The sequence below is a fragment of the Mangifera indica genome, chromosome 10 (assembly GCF_011075055.1).
Source record: "Mangifera indica cultivar Alphonso chromosome 10, CATAS_Mindica_2.1, whole genome shotgun sequence".
NCBI classification, from domain to species: Eukaryota; Viridiplantae; Streptophyta; class Magnoliopsida; order Sapindales; family Anacardiaceae; genus Mangifera; species Mangifera indica.
In genome coordinates this window covers 2,194,527-2,216,951 of record NC_058146.1, presented here as the reverse complement: position 1 = coordinate 2,216,951, position 22,425 = coordinate 2,194,527, and the positions used below count along the sequence as shown (strand labels likewise).

Here is a 22,425-nt window from a genome sequence, read left to right as displayed (position 1 = left end):
AAAAATTGTGATTTATACTCCCAATGTATGGAAAAAGTGTTTTTAAGTGCGAACCTGGGGTGGGAAAATATTAATCACTCTTCTAAATGGGATTAAAAAAGGAAAGAGATGGGTTACATATTTAGCTACAAGTGTATCAATATCAAATTTTGTTTTTGAAAACGAAGCAATTTACCCCCAAAAAAATATAAAAATGGGAGAAAGAAACATTGGGATTTTGCTCAGAGGGGCGCTGGGAAGAAAGAGGAGAATTGTAAATATATGAACTCGAAGTCCTTCCTTGCTCAACTATGAGCAACCAAAGCGAACACGCAAAGTAGAAGAAAGCTTAAAAACACGGGATTACATGTGTAAACAGTATTATGATCACAACCATGTACAAAAATCAACGAACAAATTGGTCTTTCATGGCAGTAACCAATTGATTCTTTTATGACAAGCTTATGATGCTGTTCTCCATTGCAACTCGATCTGGATTCGGCCGTTCTTCGAGTCAATAAGATGGTACTTCTCGTTGATTCGTTTGTTGCTAACAACATCTGAAAGATTGATGTCCACATAACCCAGAGTTTCCTAGTTACATAAACACTGTTATAATCACATCTAAAGACCAGAAAAAAACACAGGGAGAGAAAAACAAACATGTTAAATCAACGATTTGATCATGTGCGTCCATCAAGTAAATTTCAAAACTTTCTCAAACAAATCGTCACAACATAAAATCACATATACCAATCACTGACTATATCATGCCTAAGAAATGTAACAACACGGCTTAATAAATTGTATATAGATTCCACAAGATTTTTGTGTTCTTTTATATAATACAGGCCATAAGAAAACTAACTTGAATACCATTGATAAGCCGGGGCATAATGGGGAACTTTAGAGGTATTCAATCAATGGTATGCTTCATTTTGTATACAAGATGAAAGGATTCGAAATCAATACCTTTGGATGCAGCAGTCCAATCCTTGATGAGGTGCTGACAACTTCCAGGTGTAGTCTATCATTAGTTGGAGGCTCCTCTAGCATGAATGTGAACTCTTCTTCCCATCTTGGATCTCTGTTCTTCTTTACATGCTGTATCCATAAAAGACCATATCATCCATTAAACATGCCATCAACCATAGATGAAAGTACAAAAAATAAGATTCCGTGTAAATTGCCAGGCTATCCAATATTCTATAATCTCATTCTATGAACCAAATGAAATTTGTTTTCTCAAGAAGCAGCTTATTCTGCTCATCACTCACAAGGCTTGATATATGCTACTTTTTTGTTCATTTAACACATTTCCAAATTCTATCAAGATTGTTTAAAATCCTAGTAATGTAACAGAAAAGAACTTGTGTGAAAAGTAGAAAAAAAATATAAAGGAAGGAATTGACAAACTCTCTTAGAAAGGGTACCATATGACTTATTAAAAGGGGAAAATGATGCAGCAAATATGGCCAAGTTGGAATATAACCAGAACTTTTCTGGCTTAATATTGAAAAAAACACACTCGAAATTCATTTTTGCAGAAAAATAACTGATGAAATCCAAAAAAAATCAAAATTAAAAAATTGAATGCTAATATTAGTATACCTTAGTTCTTCTCTCCTCCCCTCTGAAAAGAAGTCGTACAGAAGGATTAGTATGGTGCTTTCCTTCAACATCTTGAGCTTCATGGACTATAACTGCAAGCACACCTCCACCAGGAGGAGTATTTTCAGGAGCCTTTTGCACCGTATGTGATTCTTCAAAACTTGTTGGCATTTCCTCCTCTTTAAATGGTTTATATACCAATTCCACAACAAGCTGTCCACGTGATTTCTCATTTTGAGGATCATTTAAGTTCATGTTTTTGAGAAGATCAAGAGTCATGACTTTTGGCTCTTCAGGAGTAAGTTCTTTTAGAGGAATGACATTCATACCCATCTTTTCATGTTTGCCAATCTAAGAAAGGAGGAAAAACAGGTTACACAACACGTAATCAAGCTGCAACTTATGAGAAGTGATTTGGAATAATATACCTTCTCCCAATCATACACAACAAGCTCTAAAGCCTGAGACTCTGGATCTTTTATGACAAAATTATAATCCTCATTCCATTCAGGGTTCAAGTTTTTGTGCTTCACAGAGGATTTCCTTGATTGAACCTTACTCTCAGTAAGCTTTAGTTTCACGTAAGGGTCTGATGCACCCAGAAGATCTTTCTTCTTTAGATTCATTGCTTTTATAAGCTTCACATGGAGAATTCCAACAGGTCTCCTGTTGGCTCTGCATATTAACGTATTCAGCCAAAAGTTAAGTGATAGTCGGAATAAGGTTATAAGTCCCAAGAGAATTATGGAATTCAGTAGAAACATACTTAGCTGGATCCAAGATTGGAATTTCTAGGGTTTTGGGCCACAGATACATGTTGGCCACTTGATCTTTAATAAGCTCCTGGAAAATAACACTTTACACTTTTAAAACCAATAATTGATGAAAAATAAATAGATTAATCTAGCTACGTAAAACAAAACCATCTTCAATCATTTAAAGGAATGTTGATATACTTCAAGAAGGAATTAGCACCATAAGCCAACTTAGCATTACCTTGTCCAAAAAATTAAACTGCCATAGATGACACAACCAAACAATACAAGTTGAAAAATCAATATGTTGCACAAGAAAATTTAAGAATGTCGCTTCTGACAACTAAAATGGCTGATCAACTCATCCAAAATCTGTACAAAATCACAACTTTTTTAGATCACATGAACAGCTAGGAATTACAAGCACTGTCTGATTGAACCACAAAGCATACATATATGTATCAATTTATTTAAAATATATACATTTTTTTTTTCTTTTGCAGTCTAGTGTACCCCATTTTACAGTAAAAATTTGAAAAAACCTCATATAACAACCACTTGGATGCATGAAGACAGAAAACAGAATAGAAGAGGAAAGAAGCCTTCTAGCTTTGTACCTGGACAAACCTGTAGAGACCAGGTATAGACATAAGATCAGCCCCTATAAGCTTTAGTCCAAAGTCAACATGAGGCTGCAAATTAAAGGATGAATAATCAAGAGGGCAGAAAACCTCATGTGCGAAAAAAAGAAACATCGTTTGTTTTATTACATTTCTACTAATTGAATATGCTGTATTCAAGATCTTATATATCTAGGAAAACATGTACCAATATGAAGAACATATAACATGATCACTAGATTCCAGACTAATTTTTTTCTGAGACTCCAATTGACTGCAACCACAACAGATAGATCACAAGAAAATTCCAAAAAATTCTGGACATTCAAACATTTTTAAGATGGTTTAACTTTCTCAGATGGATAGCTTAATATAGGGGTAAAAGAAAGCTATTATGTAATGGTTTTCAACAGTATCATAAATTGAAACCATCAATAGAAAAATAAGTGCAGTAGCCATTTAGCTTCAGCTGCCAACATCCACAAAATTAATATTAATCAAGCAGAATCAAGATAATTCCCCCATCACTGCAACCATTTTGAAAAGTAAAATCATTCAAAAGGGAATATAAATGTAATCCATCTGAACAAGTCCTATATTCAGCACAAGAACTTGATGCCTCTGTACAACATACAAACATTCCTATACTAATAAACAGCATTCGGAAATTGATGTGATAGAAAAATAACAAATGACTAACTTTGCTTGAATCATGATAGACATGTTATGCAACTCTACCTGATTATAAACTGTTAGGATTGGGACACTTGTCCTCAATCCAATAGTAAATGTCCATTATAAATATGTGTTATAGGAAAAGGGTGGGGGGGGGGGGGGGGGGGGGGGGGGTGCGGAAGAAGAAAAAATGTATTAGGGTTTATTAGTTGGGTAGCCAACCTTAGCTGATTGTGAGAGGTCTTCGGCGTCTCGAATGGCCAGAAAATAGGAGGTTTCGAACTCCTTGAACTGTTTGGAATGGGAGGCCCGAGCTCCTCGAATTGTTCGGTTTACATTGTAATCTTTTTATTAATGAAATAGTTTTAATTTATTATGTTTTTGTGTTTTAGTTAAATAAGAGCTGAATTTCTAATAAAATGGTATCAGAGCTGGTGGTGGCAAAATGGTGAGAGAAAGTTTTAAAAAAAAAAAGAGAGAAAAAGTTATAAAAGTCTGTGAAGAGAGAAAAAGATTAAAAAAAAGAGAGAGACATAACTTGTGAAAAAAAAGGAAAATCTGAAAAAATAAAAAAAATCTAAATATAAAAAAAAAAAATATTACCACCTTGAGGACAAGGTGGTTTTGAAGGGGAGGGGAATGTTTGGATTAGAACATTTATCCTCAATTCAATGGTAAATCTCTATTATAAATATATGTTTTAGGTTTCAAAAGAGAGGGGGAAAGTGGGGGGGGGGGGGGAGAGAATACATTAGGGTTTGTTAGTTAGACAGCCAAACTTGGCTAATTGTGGGAGATGTCCGGCGCCTCGAATGACCGGAAAATGAGAGGTTCTGGACTCCTTGAACTGTCCGGAATGGGAAGCCTCGAACTCTTCGAATTGTTCGATTTATCATTGTAATCTTTTTATTAATGAAATAATTTTAGTTTATTATGTTTTTATGTTTTAATTTTATGTTTTAGTTGAATAAGAGCTGCGTTCCTAACATAAACACGCCTAATAAATAAATGACTGAACATTGGATATTTTCAAAAGAACTCATACTTAGAAAAACTTTCTTGTCAAATGAGGAATTTTGCATAGATTATAAGTAATTTGACCCAATAAAAACTAAATAATAACCATTATCACAAACCTTCTCCATGAGAGAAACATAGATTTTTGCAAAGCAAGGAAAGGAAGGAACCAAGGGCTTCAGAGTGATGCGTGGTGCAACAAAAACTTGTAAATCAACCACCTGAAGATATAAAGAGTACATGGTGTTAACAAGCTGCAGAGGGGGAAGGAGGATGTTTCTCCCTCTCCATCAAATGCAAGTTACTAGACATAAAACATATTTTTTCCAGTCAGCAGAACAATACAAACCTGAACTGTTGCCCTCAAACCAAATGCTTTAACAGCAACAGTGACATTAGGATTTCCAGCCCATTTTATACACGGTTCCATAATCAATTCCTTCTCATCAGTGAGATAAACTTTCATACCTGCACAAATTTAAGATTTCCAAAAGAACAAAAAAAAATGAGTTCTGAAGTTTGGAGGCACATTATACATGACAAATCAATTCGGTAGATAAAAAAAAAGTAGACGGAAAGAATAAAAAAGTCAAGGTGCTTCTAATGAATAGTAACCACAAAATTATATTATCCATAAATCAAGATAAAAGAACACAAGCATGAAGCGACAGCTTAACCTAAAGTATCTCCAGAATATATATATAATGTTTGCAATATCCTACTACAAGTATGACATTACGCACAGCTAGAGTTGAATCCTAGTAACACCATACTAATTTACAATCAGAAAACAAATGGGACAGATCTGCCAACATAAATAAATATTTTCAGGCCTTTGCACTTGCTAATTGATTCATAACCAAAATAAGCCACACAAGAGATGAGAACTACCAACTTTCAACTAAAAACTATTCAAAAAAAAAAAATTGTAATAACAGGTACCTCTAGGTTAACCATTTGAGTTAGTTTTGAATGTTCATTATACTTCATTCTAAAAGGGAGAAATAAGTGCATAACATTCATTCCCTCCATAAAGCTATATAGTGATGAAAACACTAGCAATTATTTTTTCTTAGATATGACATCTCCAACATTAACACTTTTCCAAAATACATTATATAGACTAATTCTTCTAGTTTATCTCTATCTTCAATAAGTTACTGCATAAATGTCATTAAAGTAAATGTAAGCCCACTTAGAAACATCTACAAATCTAATCCAGCAACAATAGGCATGTACATAAGAAGTTTTCCATTTTTCTTAAAACAAAAATGAAAAAGCCCCAAAAAGGATTCCTAAAAATACAAAATTAGAAAGGAATTTCAGGTCTACTAACCGTGAAAAGTTAGTGGTAGAGACCCTAATGTAAGTGTTTGAAATTCGACAGAGTCTATTTTATATTTAGGAATTTGCTCTGCAATTATGGGTTCTGCAATATTCTTCGCAGTCTTGCAAATGGCCTATGTCAGAAGAAAAGAAAGAGTCATACATGCCTATTAAAAACAAGAAGCAATAAACTGATAAGAACATGATTGCCAGATTGAGAAATCAAACCTTGTCAAGATAGGGCCACATATATTCAAGCATCTTATTTAGCCAATCAACCTTTACAGGAAAAAATCAGAATCGTGCATCAGAAGAGAATGTACCCAAATCATAGCATAATATAGAAAGATGTCATGGCATCAACACATACCCGATCATAGTCTGGATTTTTCACCCAAAGTGGTATCTCTGGAAGCATCCGCTGCAAAGAACCTGTATCTTGCTCAACCAACGGGCGAATCTTAGGATTCTGACCAAGCAAAAGGCAACAGAATAAACTTCAGCAAATGCAGATGAAAATGCCACCAGTGTAAGATCATAACATTTACTACTCTATCCAGTTTCTTTCTATATAAATTTGTATGCCTTTTATCATCCAAAATACCTAAACTCATTGTTTCAGTTAAATATATTGATAACTGCCATAATCCCTGGTTTCTAGCCACTCTATCTTATCTCTGAAATCCAGACCTGCACTTCACTGCCACCTGGCTATAACACATATTTTAACATCTTAAGCATGTACCTCACAACTCAAAAGTTGAGCAATAAATAGAGAAGGCAGTGAACAATGTCAGGATAGAGCAAACCTCCCTATAATTATACAAGTTTGCAGCTTAACCTCCATATAAGTCTAAACTCCTAACACTCAACTTCCACTTCTTCAACTTTAGGAACAAGTCTATTATTATTAGTATTGTTGATCATTCATCTGTTCTTCAAATACATTTCCTTAAATTTCATTCACATTCCCAGAGGTATAGCTTAATTACACAGGTTTTTAATAAACTTTATAGAATTCAGAAATGAATCTAACAAAACTTTCTATGAATGTATGACAATTTTCAGAAAAATCACAGGAGGTTTCCCAAAATTCTGAAACCTGCAGGAATCACCTTCAACAATTTGACAAGTCAATCAGGACAAACCAGAATCAGATCAACACGATAATCGACACAATTTTGGATTCAATGACTACACAATACACTAACAAGGTCCATACATGAACAGATAAAACGCTAAGTCACTAACTCAACATATTTTCTCTAAGAAGCCTAAAAATCTCCATTGAGACTTCAACTATCACATTACAGTCTGCTCAGCAACTGAAAAGTCTCAGAGAAACTAGATCAAAACTTTGAAATATAAACATACAAAAATAAACACACATTTTCATAAACAAATGAAAAAAATTAAATTAAATTAAATTACCGTGACATCAGTAGGCTGAAAGTAAATAAAACAGAAGTAACCAATCACAAGTCCAGCCGAAACGCCAACACCAAAGCCGCAAAAACCTAACACTGCACTTACAATTCCCATGCTTCACTTTCTCTCTTAATTTTCTCGGCAAGCAAACAGCCCTTCCTCAATTTTTATCTTCCCCAACACTGTTCATCCGGCTAATCTTTAAAACGAGGAAAAGAATCGCATTCATAAAAGCATTAATTAATAAATCACAATCAGACGCAGTGGAAATATGAAATGACAGAAATGTCCTCTGCCGACTAGTTTTGGATAGACAGAAAATCTAGGGGAAGATGAAGTGAAAGGCTTGAAAGGTTTGTAAGATGTAATGAAACACGATTGACCTTGATGGAAAATGATTTCAGATCAGGCACTGACCCGACCGGATCCGAGTTTGTAGTATGACAGCAACGACACAAATATAATTTTACATATTAAATTTATCAAAAATAATTGTTTTTTTTTTTCAAATTATTTATTATATGTCTAAGTAATTTAAATTATTTTTTTCTCTTATTATTTTTAAACGTTGATGTAAGAAAATAACTTTTGAGATTATTATTTCTCAAAATCATGACTTTGAATTTTTTATATTCATTATTACATTGTAATATACAAAATATTTCATATTAAAAAAAAAAAAAGCAGGAAATAGTAACGTAAAAGCCACTTAACTGAAGTCACACGTAAGATTGCAATTCTTCACCTTATTCCACGTGTCACACTGTAGTCTCTCCAGATATGTGGCTTATCCTTCTCCAATTTTTCCACAGTCAAGATGATCATTTTCACCAACACCCTTCGTTCCTATCGATCATATCCTTAAAAAACAATTTACAGTAGTGTTGCTTTTTTCAGACGCTTCACGCCCAAGTGGGCCGACATCGAATTGCCACGTGTGAGTTTAAATGCGTTGATTCGAACGACGTCGGTAGAAAATTAACAAAGGTCAAATGGCTATTTCTCATCAAAGGCTCAAGGCGAAGATAAATACATCATTAAATATTTATTGGTAAGTTTATTTTTATTAAAGATGAAAATAAAATTATTATTTTATTATTAAATTTTAGAATTCTAAAAATTTATATTATTTTTATTTTTTAATTTAAAAAATTAATAACTTTTTTTATAATTAAACTTTAAAAAATTATATTTTTTTAAGGTTTTTTTTTTTTTTAAATCATCGAATGAGAAATTTATAAGAAAAACTTATATGTAACAATCTTATCACCCAAATAATAGGCATATTGATTTAGTGGTGTTGAAGGTTGGTTGAGACATGAGAATTATTCATGTCACATCCCACTTTCAACTTATATTATCATTCTAGGCTTATATTTTTTTACATTTAAAGAGATTATATAAAATACAAAAATAAAAATAAAATAAAGCTAGAATTTATGATGGAAAGATGGTGAAATACTAAAATAGACTATCTTAACAATTAATACATCAAGACGTTCATGCAAGGTCTATTCAATACATTGCCATTACGTAGATGTACATTTCTAAAATTTATTAGGCCGGGGTGGAGCCCAGTTGGAGCCAATTTGGGCTTTTGGACGAGGTTTCCTGAATTGGAAAGGATAGAGCACCTATTCCCAATACAAGTTATGACATAATAATTACAATAACAATCAAATTATATATATATATATATATTTTAAATATTTTATATAAATAAATAAAATATTATTATATAATTATATATAATTTTATTTTTAAATTAAAAATATCTTTTATTACAAATTTAAATTTAGTGTTAATTTACTCGTAACTATTAAGATATAAATTAAATTCAAGTAAAAACAAAATATTTTGTAATGAAATATTGTCATCGATGTTGATCCCATTCCCTTTGATTGAAAGATTATAATTGACTTCTTTTGACTTTTGAAATATATTATAATATTACTATATTCGATATTACATTGTCAGATTCTTTATTATCTATAATCTAGTATGATTTGGTGGCATTGCTAATGAAATTTACTATTGGATTGACATGATTTTCCTATTCTAACAATGCCAATAGTTGTTCTACTTGCTCTTGTGATAGATTTGTGATATGAGAATAATATTGGTTGGGTTTTCCTTAAGTCATTTCCCTTTATGTAGTTGTTGCATGTGCCATTGGCTTCCTTTCCTTTTCCCTTGGTAATTCATTCAATACCCATTTACCCTGAAACATTTGCCTCTATTGGGTCCATGTTTCCTGTAGTGCTCACATTTTAATATTTTGTTATGGTCTTTGCTTTTGTTGATGTCCACATTGCATTGTTGGTTGATAGATAGTCTTCCTATAATAACCTCCCCTCAAGTAAGCAAGGAAAATGCGTTTAACAAGCTTGGTAAAGGATCCTTGCACAACAAATTCCACATGATTACGTTATAAATGTGGTTGAGCCCTAACGAAAATTGATGAATTCTCTCTTTCTTCCCTTTTCTTATTGTCCAGTTGTATTACATGTACATCTATTGCAACCAGATCTATGTGATTTTGAGAAGGCATTGAATTGCCCCAATAAACTATTCATTTTGATGTAATATGTTCAATTTAACATGTCACCTCATTAAATATTGGCGATTTTTCATTTAATCTCTTGAATTTTTGGACCATTCCCTAGTAAGAATCGCTCCTCAAGTGATTTCCACGTCGTTTTTATAGTGACATTGTACACTCAAATGTTATGCAACTCCTCATTCAATGAATTCAATATCCAAGATATGACCATTAGTTACAAGTCACATAATTTTATTCATTAGGGTTACTTTCTAAAGGCTTTAAAAGTCTACCATCTAGAAACATCATGTTATGTTTAGACACTAAGACATCCATCACAACTTTTTTTCAAGTAAAATCATTCATCGACTTCAGTTGATTAAACACTAATTAGTTTATAGGCCTATTAGTCAATAGGTATTAAAAAGAATTACTCTTGCCCAAAAACCTTATGTTGGAATTCGCCTTTTTGTAGTATCGACTAAAGGTATAAACAAACTAAACTTAATTAAATAGTTTTTTATTCAAACTTAACTTAAATACTTTGATACAGAGCTTGATCTCCCCAAAGTAAATGTAATATTAAATAGGAAAGATTGGATTCAGATACTAAACAAGCTAAATGGGTAAGACTGGATTATGGTAATAAACCAGAACCAATCATGCTAACTAGCCATACAGAGAAGCACATTGGTTGACTGGTAGAGTAATAAAAAAGGGTATCATTTGGAAGTGGCTGCAGAGAGAGCAGTCTGATCTTCATTTTTTGTGTACCCATTACAAAGAATAGTTTAAAAATTCTCCAAGAAGACATTTATTCTGAGGACAGAAATGTCCACTCAGTGTGGTTCATTACAATAGCCTTTCCTTTTTGCGAACACAAGTACATAAATGGCCCAATGACTTATCCTTATCCAGGATTTAGTTCTTTATCAAACTCCTATATATTAAATTTTAAAAATTTAAAAATTTATTCATTAATTATTAAAATTAATAAATTTATTAATATTAAATATATAATTATAATTTAATCAATAAAATAAAAATAATAAAAACTAATTTTATTTTTTATCTTAACTTTAAAAATTTATAATTTTTTTTAAATGTAAGTTTGAAAAATTATATTTTCTTCTTTAAATTTATTTTTTTCTATTTTATATTTTCCGAACATCAAAATCTCTCGATAGACCACCTTTTTCAACCCACTTTTGTTCCCTCCTAATGCTCTCTCTCCGACCGAAATCTTCTCTAGGCCACCTTTGTCGTGCATTATCGATTGCACAAATCTTTTGGCCTACATAAATCTACAACACAGTCTCACTTCTACTCCACCAAATTCAAATTAACCAATCTCCCTTTGTAAATTCAACTTTATAAAAATTTTCAATATTAATTAATTAATATCATAATTTTATTTTAACTTGATAAAAGACTTGTAATAACATATATATTTGGAATGTATGTAAAAAAATTAAATAATAATGTGGCAAATTCACATTAATTATTATAAATTATTCATTAATTAGATTCTCATATATTTAATTTGATTTGCTACTGAAACATAAGTAATCATGTTTAATATTAATTTTATTTTTATAATTTTATTGTTTTTCACATAATAAATTGTATGAATTAATATTTTTATTACAAGTTGATTTCGTACTATTATTTTTACTATAAATCAAAGTTTATTTTAAAAACGTGCATAATTTTAAAGTGTAATTAAATGGAGCATTGACGAGAGGGAGAGACTCAGCAGCACAAAAGTCACTGAGCAGCATTCACCGCCGTGCAAGCTCACCTTATTTTATGATGTACCTTCATCTCTCTTTCTTTTTATTATTTCATCATCACAATTTCTTATAAATATCAAAATTCATTCGCTTTCCCGTCTTTACTCTGTTTTGTTTCTTTCCCTTCCCCTTTCTCTTTTCACTCTCTAGGGTTTCTCTCTGTTCTATTGTATTCTCTTTCTCTCTTCAACCAATCTTTACACTCCAATCCTATCATCTATTCAACCCACCATTCGTAATTTCCTAATCTTTCACTCAATTTAGACAATTTTTAGACAACTTTTGTCTGTCCGAATCTAGGGTTTTGATCTGGTGCGGTGAGATGCAGGTGGGAATCGGATCGAGAACCGTCTGATCGCTTCGCTCGTCGTTTTGAGCGAGCGAAGCAGTTCCGATTTTGGAGTGGTTTTTGTATGGAAACTCGGAGCCGAAAGCGGGCGGAGGCCTCCTCAACTGCCCCTTCGATTTCGTCATCTTCGTCTGGGCCCACCACTCGTTCTCTTGCCAATAAACGACTACGTGTAGCTCCCACTACCTCGACAACAACAACCGCCCCTGCATCTTCCTCTTCCGCCACCACGCGCTCACGTCGCTCACGCGCTCTCTCCATGGACCCCACCACTGAATCCTCCGGTTCTCGCCACACTCGCCGCTCCAAAATCTCCTCATCCAACGCCGACATTTCCGCAGAGAAAGGTAAAGAAAAAGAACACAATAATAACAACAACAATAACAGCAATAATAATATTTCGGATTTGACGAACACGGGTCGGGCACTGGGGTTGAATATGGATTCGGGTATAGATGACGATGAGAATGACAGCGAGGGTGGAGTTGGAATTTTGCACCAGAATCTGACCTCAGCTAGCAGTGCGTTGCAAGGACTTTTGAGGAAGCTGGGAGCTGGATTAGATGATCTTTTACCCTCCCCAGTCATGGGGTCGGCGTCGTCATCACATCAGAGCGGGAGATTGAAGAAGATTTTATCTGGGCTGAGGGCAGACGGCGGGGAGGGGAAGCAAGTGGAGGCGTTGACGCAGCTTTGTGAGATGTTGTCTATTGGAACGGAGGAGAGTTTGAGTACCTTCTCAGTGGATTCATTTGTGCCGGTGCTGGTTGGATTGCTGAATCATGAGAGTAATCCCGATATTATGTTGCTTGCGGCCAGGGCACTCACGCATTTGTGTGATGTATTGCCGTCATCTTGTGCTGCTGTCGTGCATTATGGGGCGGTTACCTGTTTCGTGGCTCGATTGCTGACAATTGAGTATATGGACTTGGCTGAACAGGTTGGTTTATTATAGTGTTATATTGCTGGTGCTAGATACTGGACTGCTTTTGTTGGTTCAGTGTTTCCTGTTTTTATACATTTTCATGTAATTCAATTGGTGGAAAATAAGCAAATTTTTGGAATGATAACAAATGTTGACGATGTGATGGTGTTGTTTTGCTTGTAGCATGTGTGGATTTGTGTTTGATATTATTGTAGTTGGGATTCTTTTATTTTCTTCCAGAATGAAGTTTTTAAGCAATTGTTTGAATATTGGATTTTGATATTTATTGATGGTGGTTGTGGTATATGTAGTCTCTTCAAGCTTTAAAGAAGATATCGCAGGAGCACCCAACTGCCTGTTTGAGAGCAGGTGCTCTAATGGCAGTTCTCTCATATCTGGATTTCTTCTCCACAGGAGTTCAGGTAACTGATTGAGTGAGATTCTGGTCTATAAATGGTTGATGGGAATGGATTCTATGGTGCTGTCATTGATACTTAAAAGTTGAGCATTTTTTCTGTTTAATGTTATGTTTCAGCGGGTGGCATTGTCCACTGCTGCAAATATGTGCAAGAAACTCCCTTCTGATGCTGCTGACTTTGTGATGGAAGCTGTTCCCTTGTTGACAAACCTTCTTCAATACCATGATTCGAAGGTAAAGTCATTAATTTATGGTTTCATTAAAGCCAGCAAATTCCCATTCTGTTTCAGTTTCCTCATATTCATTATTTGTGATATGTTGTTTTTTTAGGTGTTGGAACATGCTTCTGTTTGTTTGACACGGATTGCCGAAGCATTTGCATCATTGCCAGACAAGTTAGATGAACTATGTAATCATGGGCTGGTTACACAAGCTGCCTCTCTCATTTCAACCAGTAATGCTGGTGGTGGGCAGGCATCTCTTAGCACACCAACCTACACGGTAAATTTGACTTCTACCTTCATATCTTACATTTGTTTAATATATTGCTGGTTGTGATTCTAATTTCTAGGTATGCAGGGTTTAATCCGATTGCTATCCACTTGTGCTGGTGGATCCCCTCTTTGTGCCAAAACTTTGCTTCTCCTTGGGATTAGTGGAATTTTGAAAGATATACTATCTGGGTCTGGTGTTTCTGCTACTACATCTGTTCCACCAGCTTTGAGTAGACCGTCAGAGCAGGTAGTTACTGTTTCTTTGACCAGTTCTTGTCTATGTGAACAAGACAGCACATTTATATAATTCACCAGAAAGCTGACAGAAACTGTAGCAAAATATTAATTTCCTGGACATTTATTATATTTATACAGTCCAAATATGTTTTTTCTGTGTCAATTTATTTGTCATTTTTCAAGATGTTTGGTTCATAGGAAATCCAAATTATGAGCTTCTTCTGTGTCATTATGCAACTATGAGTTGACTAATAAAATTAAAACAAAATTAAATTACAGTTTTAATGGTAAACTGGTGCTTAATATAGTCTAAAAGTTGAGGAGCGGTACTATTGTGCACTGCAGTGTTCAGGGGATGCAACCCTCATATACAGGACATACTTAGAGCTAAAAAACAAAATGCTGTCACTTTTCTAATTCTTCAATTTACTTAATGAGAGAAAAGGATGGGAGAAGCATTATTTTCATAGAACACACTAGTATAGATCTCAAAAATGTGCTCTGTATATGATGTTTGGGTTTACTGTACTCCAAAAGCCTTGGCTTCCATTGAAAGACACTCAAAACATGTTCAGTGGCCTTGCATTTCTATTTTATACCTATTAAACCAAACGTCATATGCATTATTGGGGGCACCTGACATTATTACTACAGTAAATCGCCATGGTATGCTCTAATTTTCAATTGAACATTTAGTAATTTAAACTTTTGTTCTACTTTTCAGATCTTTGAGATAGTCAACCTCGCAAATGAGCTGCTCCCCATGCTGCCTCCAGGAACTATTACCCTTCCAGCCAGCTCCATTATATTTTTGAAAGGTCCTGTGGTGAGGAAGTCACCTGCCAGTAGTTCTGTGAAACAGGATGATGCCAATGTAAGTGCTCCTGAGGTTTCTGCTCATGAGAAATTATTAAATGATCAGCCTGAACTTCTGCAGCAGTTTGGATTGGATCTTCTTCCTGTTCTACTACAGGTAACTATGGGAATATCGCTATATCTCTTTCACTTGTTTTAGGTGGTATATTTATTACACTTTTTTACCTGTTGAACAGATCTATGGTTCTAGTGTCAACAGTCCAGTTCGCCACAAATGTCTTGCTGTTATTGGGAAATTGATGTTCTTCAGTAGTGCAGAGATGATTCAGTCTCTGTTGAGTGTGACAAATATATCAAGGTATCTGCTGTTCATTTCAATACAATTGGTTGAGATGCTCACTTGAGAACTCATAACTATTTAATTGTTTGGACCTACAGCTTTTTAGCTGGTGTTTTAGCATGGAAAGATCCGCATGTCTTGGTTCCTGCTCTTCAAATTGCTGAGATTCTCATGGAAAAGCTTCCTGGTACATTCTCCAAGATGTTTGTCAGAGAAGGTGTGGTTCATGCTGTAGATCAACTTATTTTAGTTGGTAATCCAAATACTGTCCCTGCCCAATCATCTCCTGGTGACAAGGACAATGACTCTGGATCTGGTACATCAGCACGATCTAGGCGTTATAGACGACGCACTGGTAACTCAAATCCTGAAGGAAATTATGAAGAATCAAAGAATCCTGTTTCACTAAATGTTGGCTCACCTCCAAGTTCAGTAGAAATTCCAATGGTTAGTTCTAATCTCCGAACTACAGTCAGTGCAAGTGCTAAAGCATTTAGGGATAAGTACTTTCCTTCAGATCCTGGGGCAACTGAAGCTGGAATTACAGATCATCTTTTACATCTGAAGAATCTTTGTTTGAAGTTGAATGCTGGTGTTGATGACCAAAGGACTAAAGCAAAGGGAAAATCTAAAGCATCTGGGTCTCGTATGGCTGACATTTCTGATAGTAAGGAAGAGTATTTGATTGGGGTGATATCTGAAATGTTAACTGAACTAAGCAAAGGGGATGGTGTATCCACTTTTGAGTTTATTGGCAGTGGTGTTATCGCAGCTTTGCTAAATTATTTTTCTTGTGGTTGTTTCTCAAAGGAAAGAATTTCAGAAGCCAATTTGCACAAGCTTCGCCAACAAGCTCTTAAAAGATTTAAGTTATTTCTTTCCGTTTCACTTCCATCTAGCGTGGATGCAGCGAGCGTGGCTCCTTTGACTATCTTAGTTCAGAAGCTTCAAAATGCTTTGTCCTCACTAGAGCGTTTTCCTGTCGTGCTGAGCCATTCATCTAGGTCATCTGGTGGAAGTGCTCGTCTCTCTTCTGGGCTGAGTGCATTATCTCAACCCTTTAAGTTGCGCCTCTGTCGAGCTCAAGGGGAAAAATCTCTCCGTGATTATTCTTCTAATGTTGTGCTGATTGATCCGTTAGCAAGTTTAGCAGCTGTTGAAGAATTTCTTGGGCCTCGAGTTCAGCGAGGTGAATCTGTTCAAAAGCCTACAGCATCTGTGGGGAATTCAGACTCTGGGACCACACCTACTGGAGCTGGTGCTTCATCTACTTCTACGTCAACTCCTGCATCTGCAGCTCGTCATCGTCTTTCTTCAAGATCCAGATTATCTGTTAATATAGGAGATGCCACAAAAAAAGAACCTTCCCAAGAGAAGGGGTCAAGCTCATCTAAGGGGAAGGGTAAAGCTGTTTTGAAGTCTGCTCAGGAGGAGTCAAGGGGACCTCAAACAAGAAATGCTGCACGCAGAAAAGCAGCTCTAGACAAAGATGCACAAACGAAGCAAGTGAACGAAGAGACAAGTTCTGAGGTAAGCTGTATGCTCCAGTATTTGTGTTTTGATTTCATCACCCACACCAGCAGAATAATAATAGTTGTGATTTTCACTTTTGGTGTCAGGGGCTAGTTTGTAAATATGACTTATAGTTTGTGTTTTCATTTCTTATAACAGTAATATAAAAATTTGGTGAAAATGTTTTTTATCATATGAGAAAGCTGCTAAAAAGCCTTATGTTTCTTTTCCTTAGTATATTAATTTATATAATGCTGGTGAAAATTCTGTGATTGGTAAATGGAAGTATGAGTTATTTTTGTTATCTAGATTTGAACCTGTCACTGTTGTTGATGGACCTGCAATTTAATTGGGCAATAAACATTAAATATGCATGTGCCGTGCTCTAGTGTAACTTTTGTCTTAATATTTTAATATGTTTTCTGAAATTACCAATGTTATAACTTTTCCGTTTCTAGGATGAGGAATTGGATATATCTCCAGTGGATATTGATGATGCGTTGGTGATTGAAGATGATGATATCTCTGATGATGATGATGTTGATCATGAAGATGTAAGCTACTTGATTTCATTATTTCCTTCATTTCTTGAAACAAGAGAGTGTTTGGTTCTTTTCCCTTCTGATTAGTTATACTTGTTTTATAATAAACAAAGTGTTTGAATTTCTCAACATAGTTAGAAGACTGACCTATTAAGGAATAGATGGAGTAGAGAAGCAAAGCAAGTGTATCCATATTTTTAGTGAACCTTTTTGCTTATTTTTGAATTAATCCTAAATGAGAAAGGGGTTTCATTATACATTTGTAGTGCAAAAAATGAGGCAAGTGAACAAATGCAGTTGGATGGTCTGTTAGGACTTCTCCAAAAGTGGTCATGGGATCAAGGCCTGTGAGAGCTTTTGAAAGAAGTTACCGACTGATGACTTATGAGCAAATTGCTCAAACTTTGTGAAAATACTTACTAAAGTGGAGTGGAATTTGATATTAATTGAAATTGTAGTACATAGGTGGTTTGTGTGGACATATTTTCACATGTGTATATATGATTTTTCAAGTTCTGTCAGGAATCTTGCTGCACCTTCCTGCTAATGTTAGTAATGCTACTTTAATTGTCAAAAGGTGCATGCTGATAGAACATGATTTTTCACAAAGTGGATAATGACTGGACAATTTTGAAGGTTTCTGATCTTGCTTTTAATAGGAGGTAGAGATAGGGAGGATCAGAGGAGAAACCATTTTTTCACTCTAGTTATTCCCTCGACAGGAAAAGATTGGAATCTATTATCTGTTTGGATATTATTATCTTAGCTGTATTTTATTGCGTTAGCAGTTGTGTTCTGCAGTTTTTTTATTATTGCTAGTAGCATGTTTCCAATGTTTACAGAATATAAAAGATGGATTTTTGCTTATCAGGAATAGAAGATGGATTATTGCCTTTTCAATTTAGTGGTATAAGTACAGTTATTTTCGTTTTCGATTTCATGATTATAATTTTCCGATTCAGGTGCTGAAAGATGATTCTCTTCCTTTTTGCATACCTGATAAAGTGCATGACGTAAAATTGGGTGATTCAGCTGAGGATAGTATCTTTGCTTCAGCAGCTAGCGAGAGTCAGACTAACCCAGCTTCTGGGTCTAGTAGCAAAGCTGCTACAGTCAGGGGTTCTGATTCTGCTGACTTTAGGACCAGCAATTCTTATGGTTCGAGGGGTGCAATGTCGTTTGCTGCTGCTGCTATGGCTGGGCTTGGTTCTGCTAATGGCAGAGGTGTAAGGGGAGGCAGAGATCGATATGGACGTCCTCTGTATGGCAGTTCCGGTGAACCACCAAAGTTGATATTCACTGCTGGTGGTAAACAGCTTAACAGGCATTTGACCATTTATCAGGCCGTTCAACGAATGCTTGTCCTGGATGAGGATGATGATGAGAGGTATGGTGGCAGTGACTACATATCGAGTGATGGAAGCAGACTCTGGAGTGATATTTACACTATAACCTACCATAAGGCAGACGGCCAAGCTGATAGGATGTCAATTGGAGGATCAACTTCTCCCTCTCCATCAAAATCTACTAAATGTGACTCTGCTTCCAATTCCAACTCTGATGCTCAATCCCATCGCACATCACTTTTAGACAGCATCTTGCAAGGGGAACTTCCCTGTGATTTGGAGAAATCTAATCCTACATATAGTATACTGGCATTGTTGCGTGTAATAGAGGGCATGAATCAGCTTGCACCTCGTTTAAGAGCCCAGATGGTTTCTGACAGCTATGCTGAGGGGAAAATATTGAGTCTAGATGAACAGAGTGCAACAGGTGCGAGGGTACCTTCAGAGGATTTTGTAAATAGTAAACTCACTCCTAAGCTAGCTCGACAAATTCAAGATGCCCTTGCTTTGTGCAGTGGTAGTCTCCCCACATGGTGTTATCAGCTGACAAAAGCTTGCCCATTCTTGTTTCCTTTTGAGACCCGGCGTCAGTACTTTTATTCAACTGCTTTTGGGCTATCTCGTGCTTTATATCGTCTTCAGCAGCAGCAGGGTGCTGATGGTCATGGATTAATAAATGAAAGAGAGGTGAGAGTTGGGAGATTAGATCGCCAGAAAGTTCGTGTCTCTCGGAATCGTATTTTGGATTCTGCTGCAAAAGTAATGGAGATGTATTCTAGCAAAAAGCTGTCCTTGAAGTAGAATATTTTGGCGAAGTTGGCACAGGTTTGGGTCCCACCCTTGAGTTTTATACTCTTTTAAGTCGTGACCTACAGAAAGTTGGACTTGGAATGTGGAGGTCAAATTCTTCATCAGAGAAATCATCTATGGAAATTGATGGGGGTGATGTAGTAGGAGATCTAGTTCTAGCTCCACTTGGATTGTTCCCTCGACCTTGGCCTCCAAATGCCGATACTTCTGAAGGTAGCCAGTTTTCTAAAGTCATTGAGTACTTCCGGTTGTTTGGGCGTGTGATGGCTAAAGCTCTTCAAGATGGGAGGCTTTTAGATCTGCCATTGTCAACAGCATTCTATAAACTTGTGCTTGGTCAAGTAAGTTGTGTTGAAACTGACTCAATGTGTGATTTTGATTGACTTTCCTCAATGACAAGATATGTATTCATAGGTTTCTGATGAAACTTCTAAATTCTTATCCATGGCAGGACCTTGATTTGCATGACATTCTTTCTTTTGATTCTGAGTTTGGGAAGATTTTGCAAGAATTGCATGTCATTGTTTGTCGGAAACAATATTTACAATCAGCAAGCTGTGATAATCGTGATGCAATATCTGACTTAAGGTTCCGTGGGGCCCCAATTGATGATCTCTGCTTGGATTTTACTGTTCCTGGTTATCCAGACTACATTTTGAAACCAGGAGATGAAAATGTACTGTCTCTTTATTTTTGGATGCCATTTTTGACGTTTAGTTCTGTATGTGTTTCTGACATTCGCTAAAATATTTTAGGTTGATATAAATAACTTAGAGGAGTACATATCCCTGGTGGTTGATTCAACTGTGAAGACTGGAATTATGCGGCAAATGGAAGCATTTAGAGCAGGCTTCAATCAGGTCAATTTTTTATGTTTTCTTGTAAATTTTGTTAAGTGCTGCCAGATTTTGATGTCCTCATGAAACTTCCTACTATTTCATTGTACTTAATGAGCTTTTTTGCTTCTGTATATTGAAATGATATTTTGTCTTTTTGCGCTGTATACCAGCTTCAGAATTTACTAACTCGCTGCATTAAAAAAGCAGGTCTTTGACATTTCATCACTGCAAATATTTACGCCTCATGAGTTGGACCTCCTCCTTTGTGGCCGTAGAGAGCTGTGGAAGGTACTGATTATAAAATTGTGCGGCTGCTATAAATTAAACATACTTGACTAGAACTGCTTTATGTAATTACTTTAAACCTGTGCAGGCTGAGACACTTGCGGAGCATATAAAATTTGATCATGGGTATACTGCCAAGAGCCCTGCAATTGTTAACGTATGCTTCTTTCCTATGTTTAGTATTTTATTTCATAGAAACAATTATTCATTTTTAGTTACAGCCATTTTGTTCTGTTTTTGATTTCTTCAGTTACTTGAGATCATGGGAGAATTCACACCGGACCAGCAGAGGGCGTTCTGCCAGTTTGTTACTGGTGCACCTAGACTTCCACCTGGTGGGCTGGCGGTACTAAATCCGAAGCTGACTATAGTGAGAAAGGTAGCATAATGATTTTGGATTTTTACAGTCACATTTTGGAAGTTAAAAAAATACATAATTTCTAAATCAACCATTTGGCCCACCCGATTGAATGTGTGCCTTGTTGCATGTCCTCGTGCAGCATTCTTCAACTGCAAGTAACACAGCAACAAATGGAACTGCAGCATCCGAAACAGCAGATGAAGATTTGCCAAGTGTGATGACTTGTGCAAATTACCTGAAGCTGCCTCCCTACTCTACCAAGGTATGTCATTCAGCGAATGAATAAAACAGTTGATTATATCTAATCTCAAGCAAATCCAGCTGCTAATAAAACTTGTTTAACTGCTTTTCCTCTGAAACAGGAAATTATGTACAAGAAACTGCTTTATGCAATCAATGAAGGGCAGGGATCCTTCGATTTATCATGAGTTGTTGAAACTGACTAACCAGTCAAGCTCTGTACTGTATGTTATAAACATTACAACATCGGGGTCAATTTTCTTCCCTGGGAATTAATTCACTGCCCTTATTATATGTTAGCATCATTGGCAAGGTTAGTTTCAAAGTTGTTTTAATCCTTTTGTTGAGGTTTTGCTGTCACTGGGCAGTGCTTGCTGGGGTGTGTTTCAATACATGAAAAATATATTAATTGGTTAGTTGGTATGTGCAGGTGAGGCCTCAGGCTACCACATTCTGAGGAGAGGTGTGAAGAAAGAGGAATCCTAAGTTGTGGAGATTGTATATAAACAGGAATTTAGAATTCATTTTTGCTATTTGACAACTTAATTGGCTGGTCAAATATATATATATATATTACATGTATGGGATAAAATAGAAGGGAAAAAAAATAAATAAATGATTGAAATGTTGTTATGCCATGGATGGTTAAGTTGATATTCTTTTTTCATTTTTTCATCTCTTAATTTGCCATTCAAAAAGTTAGATTTCTATTTACATCTATGGGTAAAAAAGTTATTTTATGTGAATTTTTTATTTTTTAAAATAATAAATATTTAAAAGTAAATTATAATTTTTGAAAATATTATGGTGCCAATAAAAGTTTTAGTTAGGGGTTTCAAAAATTTTAAAAGGTAGAAGGTTTTTTAAAATTTTTAAGTTTTGACATATTTTTTGATAATTTTAAAAATAATAATTATATTTTAAAAAAACTTAAAAACACAATATTTAGAAATTGGTTATATATTTGATGGTTTTAGGAGTCTTAAAGATAAAATATTAAAAGGGAAAAAAATATATTGAAAGTTTGATATTTATTTATATTAAGTGTTTCGTAATTTGATTTTTGGAACTTAATGGTTTGAAATTATCATTTCAGCACACCTTAGTTTTGTTAGAGATATATTTAGATAAATTTTTATTTATTTATTTATTTGAGATAATAATT

At 35.1% G+C, this 22,425-nt stretch overlaps 2 protein-coding genes across 2 annotated transcripts; one reads left to right on the top strand and one right to left on the bottom strand.

Moving 5' to 3' along the window:
• Positions 1–233: 233 nt before the first annotated feature.
• Positions 234–7,746, bottom strand: LOC123228275 (synaptotagmin-1-like). Its single transcript, XM_044653623.1, has 12 exons — positions 7,415–7,746; positions 6,354–6,452; positions 6,212–6,262; positions 5,994–6,117; positions 5,007–5,125; positions 4,777–4,878; positions 2,963–3,037; positions 2,357–2,433; positions 2,019–2,265; positions 1,591–1,941; positions 952–1,083; positions 234–573 (listed from the first exon to the last, which is right to left on the bottom strand). The coding sequence occupies exons 1-12, from the start codon at positions 7,523–7,525 to the stop codon at positions 442–444; spliced, it is 1,620 nt and encodes a 539-aa protein (XP_044509558.1). The 5' UTR covers positions 7,526–7,746; the 3' UTR covers positions 234–441.
• A 3,973-nt stretch (positions 7,747–11,719) lies between these two features.
• Positions 11,720–21,927, top strand: LOC123227081 (E3 ubiquitin-protein ligase UPL3-like). Its single transcript, XM_044651713.1, is given in 19 exon segments — positions 11,720–13,035; positions 13,332–13,442; positions 13,556–13,672; positions 13,769–13,939; positions 14,018–14,179; positions 14,894–15,142; positions 15,222–15,343; positions 15,424–16,855; positions 17,296–17,391; positions 18,342–19,500; positions 19,503–19,876; positions 19,987–20,211; positions 20,291–20,395; positions 20,582–20,662; positions 20,748–20,816; positions 20,910–21,038; positions 21,160–21,282; positions 21,383–21,573; positions 21,691–21,927. Coding segments are annotated over 18 exon segments (5,667 nt in total). The 5' UTR covers positions 11,720–12,159; the 3' UTR covers positions 21,449–21,573; positions 21,691–21,927.
• Positions 21,928–22,425: the final 498 nt, after the last annotated feature.

Coding starts and splice junctions, on each gene's coding strand:
- LOC123228275 (XM_044653623.1), bottom strand. CDS start 7,525: ATGGGAATTGTAAGTGCAGTGTTAGGTTTTTGCGGCTTTGGTGTTGGC. Junction 6,263..6,353: donor AAAATCCAGACTATGATCGG/GTATGTGTTGAT, acceptor TTTCCTGTAAAG/GTTGATTGGCTAAATAAGAT. Junction 1,084..1,590: donor GGGAGGAGAGAAGAACTAAG/GTATACTAATAT, acceptor TTATGGATACAG/CATGTAAAGAAGAACAGAGA.